Source organism: Osmerus mordax, chromosome 11 (assembly GCF_038355195.1).
Source record: "Osmerus mordax isolate fOsmMor3 chromosome 11, fOsmMor3.pri, whole genome shotgun sequence".
NCBI classification, from domain to species: domain Eukaryota; kingdom Metazoa; phylum Chordata; class Actinopteri; order Osmeriformes; family Osmeridae; genus Osmerus; species Osmerus mordax.
In genome coordinates, this window is record NC_090060.1 from 10859194 (window position 1) to 10872568 (window position 13375).

Sequence of the window (13375 nt, forward strand, 5' to 3'; positions counted from 1 at the left end):
CCCTTTCAATTTCCCTTTGTCTTTATTTCCCTGTCCTTCCCTCCCTGTGTGACAGAATGCCATGGAGGTGGAGAATGAAGCCAACAACTATTCCCAAATGCTAGCTTTGGTGTCACATGTGTCAGTGAGAGAGCACAGTGCTCACATATGCTACTGTACCTACGTCCCTAGTCATCACATTATACACATGGCAGAATGTGGCAGGTCATACTCTGTCAGAAAGTAGCAGCATTGGTCCTAGTCACGGTGGTGTGCGTCAAAAACTACTCTTGCATGTTTGACCATCCTCCTGTCTTAATGGGAAGAGGCCTGAGCTCTGAGTCTTGGGATGCGAGTAGTGTTGACAAGTGGACAATTACATGGTGACCAGAGAGGCTGCGATGCCATCCGAAGTGCATAACTGTGTTTTTCTGTTCCCTGGTGTGATGTTAACAAAGATTCTGGAGGGAACCCGTTGTCATTTCACGTCTTGTATTTTTGTTTTTGTTTTTGAAGGACCTTATGCGCTTATTTGACTGATATCCAGCATTCAGGATAGGAGAGGGAAACAATGACAAGAACATTTTCACGGAAAAAAAAGCAGAAAGGGGGAAAATCAATCAATGAAATTGAGAAGACCAAGTTTTCAGGCCAGGAATAGCAGCTGGCTGTAAAGGGAAGACCCGGAGAAGGTGAGGTCTGTCTGACATAGAGATACAGATGTAAAAGAAAAGCAAAAGTGGTTGTCTTTCTTCGACCACATGGGGCTGACGCAAGGCTTTGCTGTCATTCAATGTGTCTGGTTCCTGGCAGAGTGAGTTCATCCCAGTCATGAGGGAGAGGCAGAAGCATTTTATTTTTGGAAGAGAGATGTAGGTGCTCTGCTGGATTATAGCAGAGGGCTTACCCGACACTTTAGACAGAGATAGGGAACATCGTTTAAAGTACCAGGACCCTCCAGCAGCCTACTTGGGGCTTATGGGATATTATGGGATGTTCTTTTTTAGCTAGTGACTGTATTGAGGTTAGTGGTCTATGTTGTATTATGTTAGACTTGCTCTGTATTGAGACTTCCTGGTGTGTGAGAGAACTAAGAGCCAAATGTTAAAATGCTCAATACTTATACAGTTATAGCTTAGGTTTTTGTTAAACGTTGAAATAAGAATACGGCCTTCATGGAAATAAGCAAACACGTCAAAAACACAAAGTTGTCTTTGTGGGTAACCCATCTAACTGTTTGGTTTAGAATATATTATAATTTTGGTGTGGCATAAAAAATGACTAGGCTGTTTGAATACAAACAGAGCGAGTACTTTTGTGGAACCGTTGCATGGACAACCCAAAAACATCTTCCTCCCAAAGGTCAGTGAAATCTTGGCAAGCTCTTGCTATCTATTCAGAATACCTCCTTGCTCTAATCCGCAGATCCAATCTTTTGCCACCTTCGAATTCCCTTCCAGGGAGAAGCAAACACCAAGCGCAGGACACTTTTAATACCTGTAGTCGTTTTAGGCATGGAGCTTTAAGCTGCGTGGTTCATTTGAAGGACCTATCATTGCGCTTCTTTGACTGATATCTAGTATTCAGGATAGGAGAGGGAAACAATGACAAGAACATAATTTATCAGCTTTAAGACATCTGAAAACATAATAATTAAGCCATTGTCTACATGTGTTTGGAACTATGAGTCATAACTGACACAATTATTCAGCATATACAGAAAGGCATTTTCAAAATAAAAGTGCAATCTGATATCATATACTGCATGCACTTCTCACACAGGATAGGTAACATTAGTTTCTTTCTCACTGTGTACCAGTTTACAACAAACACATTTCCATGTGGTACACACACACCTACAGGCACACAAACCTGGCTGTGTCTTGTGGCAGGCTATCAGACAGATAAATCCACTTGAGCTGTGTGTTAGTTACGGTGTTAGCGATGTAATCAGGTCTTGAGCTTTGATCATGTAATCTACCAAACATGCCCCTGGTCTTTTCTAATCTTAAACTTGGTTTCAACACCATCATTTGCATCCAGTAAAGTGTGACCAGCTCTCCCCATCGTTGACTCTGCAGACTTAATGTCGTCCTCTGTCTCAGCGACCCATTAATGAATGAGCCAAAGGCCATAGACACAGAATGATCCCCATGGATGATGGTCATGCTCATAGTGGGCAGCTTCATTCAAAGAAGTTATCTCTAGCTTCCTCCTCTTAGTGACCTTCTTTAATTGACATCAGTGCAGCTGATCACATTTTACAGTTCTTTTTTTCTTGAACATGTATTTAAGTACGGAGATTTAACACTTCTAAATGTATGCCAAAGTGAAACAAGCCTCTCTTCTCTGAAGAAACACTAACATACAACTACATACGAAAGCCTCCTAAACAAATTATATCAATCCAGGCAGAAATTTGATGTCGAACTTTATGGTACGTCTTGTTGGATCTTTAGCTTGGCTTCAGGGAAGGTGAATAGATTTTCTCTCAACGCAATGTTCTGATTCAAGTGTTGGTTGCCTCCCCCTTTAGGGTTTTAAGTCTGAAACACAATAAAAATCCATGTTCTTCCAAGCCCATCTCAGGGAATAACCAAAGCCATAGAGAGAAAAAAGATGTGGATTTGTGATGAACTGAGTGTGAAAACCCACAGTAAGCTGAGTCAAAGCACTGTGCTTACTGCCTAAGCCCTTCAAGGCATCTTGAAAGGTGTATGATGCTGAGAAAAAAATAAAATCAACCAAGGCTGCACAAAAAATGTAGACGTTTAAATAAATACTCTGCTCGCATTGCAAAATCATAACCTTTTAAGGTAGCAGGGACCAGAGATGAACCAAATGACAAAAGTTCATCCCAATCTGTTTCATAGACACTTTATTAGTCAGGAAATGACTGCCATTCGTAGGCTGTCTTGACAGCTATAGTGCACCACAGCTTGTGTTGATGAGTAGCACTATGCCATTATAAAATACCCCTCTAGAGAGTAAGAAAGATAGAGAGGATATATATATATAGAAAGAGAAAGACTGGCAGACAGAGAGAGAGAGATAGAGACAGAAGTGGCCAGGTGGAACACTTGAGATCAGAGCTCACCTCAGGGTCACACCTGTCTTGAAGCCGAGCCCGCTCTCCTGGTGTCTCCTTTCACACAACCCCATTTCTTTTCTGTACCTCCTCCTCTCAACCAATTCCCTTTCTCCATATACACCTTTTACCCATTCTCTTTCTCTATTGCCTTCCTATAAATCTTGAAAGACAAGAGTGTGTGAACACACCTGGTCCCATGCACGCTCCTTGCCACAGTCCACCACAAGCTGAGACCTACATTCCCTGGAAAAGTCTGTGTGTGAATTTGAAGTGAGGCTTAAATTAGTTGTGTTATTACTCCGAGTCTTGAGACTTTTCTACTTGGTGCAAAAGTAACCATGGCCTCTTTATTGTCCGCTCCAAGTACAGTCATTATAAAATACTCTGATACCCAAAGCAACTGTGCCACCGCAGCATGTGTAGGAGGTCACACAATAAAGCTCTGTAAGAAAGCGACAAATGCTGCCTCAAAAAATAATCCAACCCAGTCTAAGAAAAGAAATATCCTTTTTCATGTAGGCTACTTGATCGCAAAAAAAGGGGCTCTAAGATTCTGTCAAGCCGCCTGGTCCAGCAAAAACCTTTGAAGTACTTTATTCCACATCATTCCAGAAAAAGAAGAATTGGTATCATGAATGCTAGAAGCACAGGGACATCTGTTGACTATAGAGCAAGGTCTTAAAACATTTTAAGTGTCCCTCTCTGTCTGAATTTTGTCAATCAGCATGATGATGAGGCTCCTTTAATTAGGTAAAGAGGAACTTGGGAGACAGTTCAACAGAAGGGCATTTCAAGAGACCTGTAAACAAACAAAAGCAAGGAGACGGGTAATCCATAAGCAATTCATTAGGAGGTGGAATTGCGCTGTCTGTACATCACTTTGAATAATTGAAGTGAAGAAGAGAGCATTCAGATACATTGTACCTGGCATTAACAAGCCTTGGTAAGGAGAGGACGCCTTGGTACCCACCCCTTTGCTCATCTCTCCTCCCCCCCCCCTTACTGAAAATATTTACGTTGTGATGCATCATTGAGGATGATTTGCTGCTGCATATAAATTTTCAGGCAAAATATATTAGCCTGAGCAGCTGGAAGGTCAGCAGGGTAATGGCTATTGTATAGTTTATGAGTGCAGAATGACTAGCTCAGAACTTAATCATTGAGGATGAGCTTATTCAGGTAGAGACAGACTTACTCTTTAAATCATTGAGCCAGCCCGCCAAAGGTCAGTTGCCGTACAATGACAGTAAATAGCGTACAGATGGGGAGGGGAGATCATAATAATTTGTGGTGCTGGGCAGAGGCACTAATAGCCTGGCATCGCCAGACCAATTAGCAAATGTGTATTAGTCTGGAACCTCTCAGTTCATTTATGATTTCAAAGGGGTGTTATCAATGGGCCCAGACCCGAATGCCCCTGGACGCAAGTGGATAGAATTGGACACAACCAATCAGAGCAACAAAACGTCATCTTGGTTATTTACGCCTCATCGATGCTCCTCTCTAAAGTCATTGTATATAAAACACCTCATATCAGATGAATGGTTGCAATTGGCCCGGTATTTTTTTTCAGCCAATGACTTTTTTTAGGGGGTGGGGGGAGTGTGTGTGTGTGTGGGGGGCTTTCAGATGTATTGTGACAGATATAGTGCAGGATGACAGGAAATGTAGGAAAGATAACATTTCAGGAAATGGCCAGGAAACGGGTTCCCTGTTGTCAGAGAATGCCGGGTGTAAATCTGGTTGAATGGGAGGGCGGCCGGAGACCAATCTGCCAGAGCAAATAGACATGAGCTCGCAGATTTGTCTCGTTCTCAGCCACTAAACATTTGCAAATTTTCGTTATTGAAATAGCTCTAATTTATTAAAAGTGGTCAAGGCCTTGCATTGACAGCCATACAACTGATGCACTGCGCATGTTTCTAAATGTGTTAGCATGTGACACTATGTGATAATTAAATGAAGAAACGAACATCAAAGCAAGTGAGTGATCCACAGCCTCTAGATTCAGAGAAGATACTCATTCCGTCTACTACTACCATGGAACTAGATATTTAAAATGGACTCTGACCTGTATCTCCACACCATAGCCCATGTAGACAGTAACAGTGTAGACACAGTCCTCAGTGGAATAATACCAGGAACCCGGTGGCTGCGGAGTCTCTATGTAGCCATCTGGTGCTGTCAGGTTGAAGTGGCAAGGTACTGCAAAGACAACAAAAGAACACAAATAGAAAACATGAATATGAAAGCAATTCTTGCTAAAAGCTTCCTTCCCTAAAAGGTCTCTTGTCAACTTCTGACTCTCTGAGCCAATCAGAGCCAGACCTCCCCCACAGCGCTACAACACACATACACACACACACAAACTTCAACACAACGTCAATCTCCCTTTCTTTCTATCCTTTTCTTAATTTTGTGTTAAGATCGACACATTTCCCCTCAGATGTGTGCTAAAGAATTAGATAAGGTAAAAGGGGTCACCTTGAGGTTTTTTCTGCTTGACCGTCATTCTTTATCTCTTCCTGATAAGCAGAATACACTGGAGACGTTCCTCACAGGAAGAACTTATTAGACCAGTGACCACACACTCCCTTTGCCAACCGTCTCATTAGACTGGCCGCTACTGCATCACCAAATATCAAGGTGACGTCATTGTACCCTGAATAGTGATGTGCGCATGTAAGCATGATAAAATATCCCTGCAAAGGATATCTTGAGATATAACCAATCAATTCTGAGGGGGTGTCTGTGGGTTTGCCATAAATTAAGCTGGGACTCTTCCTCTCTCCCTCCTCTGCCTCCTTGCAATAACAAAGTGTCTGAAGATCTCTTGCAGCAATCTGGGGCCCCCAGCCCCTCACCACTCCAGGAGCTCTTGTCTGAGTGTGTGGAACAGGAATACTAATGTTAGAATTAATTTCAGTCCCCCTTGCTGTTTAGTAACGTGAGATTGCAAAACAAAGCCACAATTGTAAATTTTCAGGAGCACAGCATTTTTATACTCACATAAATATCTCAAGTAAATTACTGAGGGTGACAGAGTGGTTTTACCTGGGGTCTGAATGGTGGTGGTAATGGTGGTTGTAGTTATAGTGGTTGTAGTGGTTTCTTCATTCATATCGACAGATATCCGTGGTGACACCGATGAACAGTTGTCAGATGGGATAAGTTCACGCTCTGTCAAGGATTGAACCGTACTCACTGCATCTTTCTCAGCTGGAGTGGTCATGGCAGAGGGAGCAGGGGTGGTTGTGGTTGGGATGTCTAACTGTTGAGATGCGATTGGAGTGGCAAAGTCGGGGGTGAAGGTGCGTGGGGGGGGTGCAGATGTGTGCATGACCTGCGTGGTCAGGATATCCAGGGTGCCATCTCCTCTAACCGGGCCAGTCTTTTTTCCATCGGACAGTACCCCGTTCTCAACTCCTGGGTCAACTTGTTTTGTCGCTGTAGATGCTGTAGTAACGGCGGTTGTGGCAACATTGGAGAAAGCCAGTGTATCATGAGTAGAAGGGTCATTTGTGAAGGGAGTGTTCAGGGCTGCCATTGTGGGATCATGGCCCGCTCCCCCACTGTCCTCAAAGTCATGTTGCCTTTCACTGATGGTCTGAGCCTTTTGGGGCTGGTGCACAAGGAAGCCATCAAAAAGAGGGTGGTGGTTGGGGACGTTAAGCGGCGGGGCTGTAGTAAGAAGCTGGTGATTTCTCTCTGTGTCCTGTGTGGTTGGGTAGGGCCTGGCTCCTCTCTGAGACTGGCCACTCTGGGTGAAGGGTATACCATCTTCAGTCAGGGAGCCTGTAAGAAAGCCCAAGTAAAAAAACACATTAGTGACACATCGGTAATATCAACCAATAGAATATTTTTCTATGGGCAACATTTCTATGTGAAAGTTTTTCCATAGTTTTTCTTCTTTTGTGATTTTTCGAGAGCAGAGTTTGAGTAACTATTAATTCAAGTGTATAAAGCTGACTCATTTATTTGAATGTGAGAATTCATTTACTGTTTTTCTGAATGCTTTAATTGCCAAATTGAGAAATCCATAAGTTAAACCATTAACAATAAGTGTTTGACGGGGGCCATTTAAACCGGTTTAGAAATGATGGAATACATCCCAGGAGGTGCGTACCACGATCAGATCAGTGAAAGCTATGAGCCAGCACACCACAGTAGGCTGATAACGGATTTGCGTCACAACCGGGAACCCGGAACCTCACAAACCTTTGCAGACCATACATCTGTCATTCCCACTGTTTATTTCATGGCACTGATAAAAATTCAATAAGCCAAGCAGTGGTGGTGCTGCTTACAAACACTGAGCCCCGAGTGGGTTCCAGACACCTTGCTGTCAACAGTGACATTATCATTGGAATCCACACAAAGTAACAGTGCTGGAGGCACTAAGAGCACTGATAGCGATGTGGAACCAGTGCTATGAGAGTCATTCTTTGGAAACCCAGGCAGCAGTACCAATAATAATGGCTTTGACACTCCATAATTGCTCATTTTAGTGATCCTGCTCCAACCCCATCCATGTTAATGGGACTTAATGCTCAATCCTGAGCAGATTTAATGAACAAATGTAATGTGTGTAGGTAGAGAGGGTGGCTTTCTTTCTACCCACACCTGGTCAAATCTAATCTGAGGCCCTTCAGGAGGGTGTCATCTACCTTGGGAAGTGTTCTTCAACAACGCTTCATTTCCGCAATAATAGCTCCCCCCTCTCTGAGAGCTAATAGCAATCTGCTTCAAACAATCAGGGCTTATTGTACCAGCATCACATTCTCTACCCAGAAACTCTTCCTTTCGGCAGCATTGTTCAGCGCAACGAAAGACATCCGACACGATGGGAAGCCATGAAAAAAGATCATATCTCCAATTGAACGGAACTGACTGACTGTATTTCTTCCTGGTTCTCTGAGGTGTCACAATTGCAAGGAGCGTATCTATCCTTACCAAGGCAGCAGGAGTTTAAAAAAGGATTGACTCGACTGCTGGGATTACATCAAACCTACACTAACACTTGTCAGTCATACTTATGCAAATGACACAAATGACACAAGACAGGGGAAAGAAGCAGTCAGTCAACAGACTGGCTGCCAGACAGACTCTAGCAGACTGTAGCACTAAACAGCCTCAATATTAAATAGGGATACTGTATTGTAGTATTTTACGTTTCTTTTTAAGTTTCTAATCTTCAAGTTCACACCTTTTCACACCACCTTGCTGATACAAAGGAAAAAAAGAGAGTGGAATTTCCTTGAGGGGTACTTTGATGTTAATCACTTGGGTTTTCTAAGACCCACAACAGGATTAGTCTTATCTTGAGTTAAGGATCAATACAGTAAAATAACTCTACACCTTTTTTTTACGCTTTTGAGAACCCCCCAAACAATTGCCATGGGATTCCATCCAAGAACATCAGGTAAGCATTGTCAATCCACTTGAATTAAGTCTGAACCCACCCACCACCCCCAAGGGCTTGATATCTATCCTGTATTTGTACAGTACAGCACATGCCTCTATATAGTCCAGCCTAGCCAATACACACAGGCAAAAAATAGATGGAGAGATAATGTAAAGAGTTAGATTATCTGCTATTTTGCATTAATAATTGACCACTATTTTTTTCTTTCTTTTCTATCATGAAATGCGAAGCTTTATCATAGCAATGTGGTGGGACTACCAATGTTAGTGAGAGATCAGACCTCGCAATAGCAGACGGAAAACCAGTACAGAACTGCTGCAAGGTGAATAAACGCATCACCCGGAAGCTCCACTGCAAAACTTCACACGAGCAGCTATGAGATAAAGAGCCAGATTCTAATTTAAGAATGTCGGTTGGCCTGCCCCCCACCCCCCTCCCCCCTATCCTGCGGTCAGACGCCTTTGGAAAAGGTCAATCTACCATCTCCATAATGACCGGGGACAAAGAGAAGGCAGGGCGGATCGATACAGGGACACTGGCTATCAGTGGAGCTGCATTGATCTGTAGCTGAGAGGCGCCAAGTGATGCACTCTGCTGATGTGAGTCTGCTTTCCCTCAATACAGGACCAGAGAAGTCTACCCAGGTATAATGGATGCAGGAAAAAGTACAGCGGTCACTCTCAACAACAATTGTCTTGTGTTCAATAGTCTCAAAGGGGAGGATACATTATTGGGCTCAGACAAACAAGGTTTATAATCCCTTCAGAAGCCAACATGTACAGCTCCCTAGATGAACTATTAATTGTGTTCATAAGCAGATTTTCACTCCACTTTGACCCCGCTCAGACATACAGTAATGGCAAGGAACGTACTCCCTCAATTTCCTAATGGGATTTCAAAATCTACTTCATTCAGCAGCTTCTCTAATTGAAATCCGGCAATTCTACACCATTTTTTCCTAAATCCTTCCCCTGTTATGCCTTTTACCCCAGATACAGTATGTCTTCTTATTTGTTTGCTACAAACACTCACCCCTGAGCTGCAGATTAGCTTTACTGGCTCTTTGTGAGGCAATACAACGCCAGAGCAATTAAAGTCTCTTCTCCCCCCTTAAACAAGCTCTAATCCAGACATGCTTTCATTTCAGTTTTTCCTCGCTCTCTGTGCCAACTGCTGAGAGAGAGGGCCTGCAAGAGCTCACTGTGGACAATCATCAATAAGGATTCAGAGACTCGTCTCAGAACTGCACGCTGGAGGCCCTGTCATGTTCACAGCCAAGGAGGCTCACACGGACAACTGTGAACAAATGAATTCCCTCAGGAATAGAGGTGATGGGAGTTTGTTTGGCAGCCCTACCACACAGCAATGCCATAAAGTGTACAGCACACCAAATGACAGGGCAGTGATTTATGCAGTGCATACATTGTTGTAATAAAATGAGGTTGTACTTCAATAAATTATCTTAACCATTTAACAGAGCATAAACATTTTTTTTTTGCTATATTTTACTAAACGTAACTTCTTGAAAAAGTATTCTGCTCCTTCTTGCTGTATGTGACAACACAATTACAACACTAAAACAATTGGGTTGGTGTGAAAAAGACAAAGTGCTACAGTCAATAACAAATGACTGCAATCTTTTAAATCCATCAATATAAAAAAAAACGTTCTCAAAGTCTTTTTGTTTTCCTGACATCACGCAGCAGGTTTTGCACCACCCACTGGCATCAGAGGAAAGGAGTCATCAACAAGCACTTTGCAGTCTAATCATGCTCTTGGTGTGAGGCTCAGGAGGAGACATGGATAACATTACGCTTCTCATTTGCAGGCCTCATTATCTCATTATCCTGAGAGGGGAAAATAGAAACAAATCTCAAATCAGGAGGATGCTCGTCGTGTAACCTCCCCGAATGATTCCTTTTCAGCCTTCCCTGTACTTGTTTCTACCCAGGGATGTACAATGAAAGTAAGTCGAGTGAAACATGACCTAACACTTGCTTTTAAATCCATGTCAGACTGAACCAAGTAGGAGAATACATTTGAATAACAGCAGGTGTCCATGTTGGGCCATAGGTGATGCATCCCCAGGTCAGGACTGAGTTACTGCATACAGTTTTTAAAGGGTCTGGCGTGGATAAAGAATAAAGACAGCTGAACATGAGCAGCTGGCATTAACTGAAAAGGAATCTTTAGGGTTTAGAACAGCATCTCTGTGCAGGTTCTTGTCATTATCACATGAGGTGTAGAACATGAACCTTTAAGGAGGAGATGATGTGGATGATTGTTTTGGATGCCTAGGTTTTTACATCAGCCAGGTGGAACAGCTGCCATTTCTGACTTCATGCTAGCATGTCTGTGTTGAATGGAGACAGTGAAGGAACAATGTCTGGCAGCGCTGTAAAATCCACCACCATCACATCAGCATAAAGGCTTTTTGGTTATAAGCTGTGAATGGGCTCAGTTCACTACATAATAGAAGCATCTGGTTTTGCAGCCTCACAAAACAAACACACAAACAGGATTAGGGTGAAATTGAATAGGATGTGTAGACCTAGTTTAAAGATAAATGCTATGTATGGACACCCATTGTACACATTTCTGTCAGTTGTGAATGAATGCAGAGAAGGGTTTTGGCGAAGGGAAGCTTTTTTAGGGCTGTTAATGGGACATTTTTTAAGTCAAAATGAGGGTTAAGATTACTCTACATACTACAATGTATGAAACATAATATGTAATTAGTACCCCAGTTTAGTAGTAGCAATTCCAATAACCCATCACCCACACACAAACAGACGCACACACACACTATTTAGATCTCGATATCATCTTGACTGTCACAGCTTGTTCAGCTTCATTCTTCCTATATCAGATTGAATCCCACATGGTTGAACTGATCCTCTTGAGGTGCTGGAGTGGTCTGTCAGTCACGGCACAGTGCAGTGGGAGGTCTGCGTCCAGTCATAGCTATACTTGTCTCTCTAAATCTCCATCCTACCCCGTCTCTACCAATCGTATGTCTAGACATCAAAACCAAACAAGCAGAGACATTCTGCTCCAACTGAATCTTGGCAACAGTGGGCACCTGCTAGCGAAACATCAAACTCAACTGGACCGATGAGGCATGATGGGATAGCTCAGTGGTACAGGAAGCAGAACAGAAAGAAATGAAGGGGTGAGAGGCAAAAAGGTGGAATGTATATCGAGAAAAAGAGGGTCTGTAGGGTGCTAATAAGCAGACAAATAAAGGAAAGAACTGGTAGGTGGAAAATGAGGAGAGGTGGTAAAATATTTATGGATCGGGACAGAAAGACGGGTGCGAGAGAGAGACCTCTGTTCAATGTTCTGTCTTCTCCAACTAGGGAGCCCTGAGTGGAACACATGGCAGATGAAGCTGGGATACTGGAGACAGGGACCTCTGTGTTACAAATGAGCTGCTGACAGCTCACAATCCAATTAGATTAAGAAATATGGGGGCGGACCCATGGAGTCATGGGACCTATCACTGCCTGGCAGCTTTAGGGAAGATCAAGGACCTTGTCGCTGCAGTTGCCGCTGCCTGTGGTCTGCATCCCTGATGGATTGCATGCTGCAGCCACCCCCCTTCAATCAAAGAGATCATCATCCTACTCTGACCAGACCAACCCACAGCATTGCAGTTCTCATTATTATTCATTTGAACTGGGCTCATGTAGAAAAAATTGACACTGTCGATAAAAGTAATCAAATCAATTATTTAGCAACAGTTAATCTTATCCTTAACCAACTTCACAATAAATATAGAATATATCTATACCAGTGGCGATTTCTTTAAGACTGCAAGGGAAGCTCAGCTTCCCCTAACATTTCAAAAAGTTCATGGTCAAATATTTACTATTGTGTTAACATTTTTAATGCGTTAGAACACGTTCATATCGAAGACGAGTTCGTTCAGAATCAGCTACATATCCTAGCAGGTCGACTGACTGATTCCCTTCTCATACATTCCCGTAGCGCCACAGTGCATTTCCCTGCTGAAACTCAGCTTCCATGGACTTCAATTTAGTCATTTAGCAGACGCTCTTATCCAGAGCGACTTACAGTAAGTACAGGGACATTCCCCCCGAGGCAAGTAGGGTGAAGTGCCTTGCCCAAGGACACAACGTCATCTGGCACGGCCGGGAATCGAACTGGCAACCTTCTGATTACAAGCCCGCTTCCCTAACCGCTCTGCCACCTGACTCCCTGATGATTGGAGGGTCTGTCGAAAGACTGCGTCTCCTTTTGATTGACAGTGATTTTGTACTATAAAAAGTCGCCGAAGCTATTCAAGCTCAGTCCCATCGCGGATTTGCAACTGTAGATGAATGACACTGCTGCAACCTATTTCTTGGTATTTGCTTGGCGAAGTTGCTAGCCAATTTTCATCATACATTTCATACAATTATACATCACATTCCTTGTTTTCAGTTCAACCTAATTCCCACATTCGGGTTAAAATATTTTTTCGTTAGATCGTTCGTTCATTCATTCATACAGTAGGCTAGGCTAGTGTCGTAGGGGTGAACTAGCCAGTGAACGAAAAATGTAGCTATATGATGTAGGCCGAAAATGAGCTTCCCCTGTTTGAAAGACCAGCAGCCGCCACTGATCTATACGGTTCACATATGTATACACACAAGCAAAAATCCCCTTGTCAGTTATGGCTGACACTTTCAAGATCAACGTTTTAAAAAGGATGTTCTTGTTCTAAGGTTATCTCTAATTGGACATGTCTAAGAAAACACTAAGGCAACGTTTTGAAACTAAAGCAAGGACAATCTCAATCCATTCACCCTTCAAGAATTCAATAGTGGCGAGCAAAGGCATTTATTTTCATTTCAAGTACGGTACAAGAGCAGAGA

The 13375-nt window shown here is 42.9% G+C and overlaps 1 protein-coding gene across 1 annotated transcript in view; it reads right to left on the reverse strand.

Moving 5' to 3' along the window:
• sez6b (seizure related 6 homolog b) overlaps window positions 1–13375 on the reverse strand; it is a 59675-nt gene that overhangs the window by 24489 nt on the left and 21811 nt on the right. Inside the window, exons 2-3 of the mRNA XM_067247053.1 lie at window positions 6125–6865; window positions 5142–5275 (exon numbers count right to left, since the gene is read on the reverse strand). Of these exons, the coding sequence (XP_067103154.1) occupies window positions 5142–5275; window positions 6125–6865 (875 nt within the window). The remainder of the gene's footprint in view (window positions 1–5141; window positions 5276–6124; window positions 6866–13375) is intronic.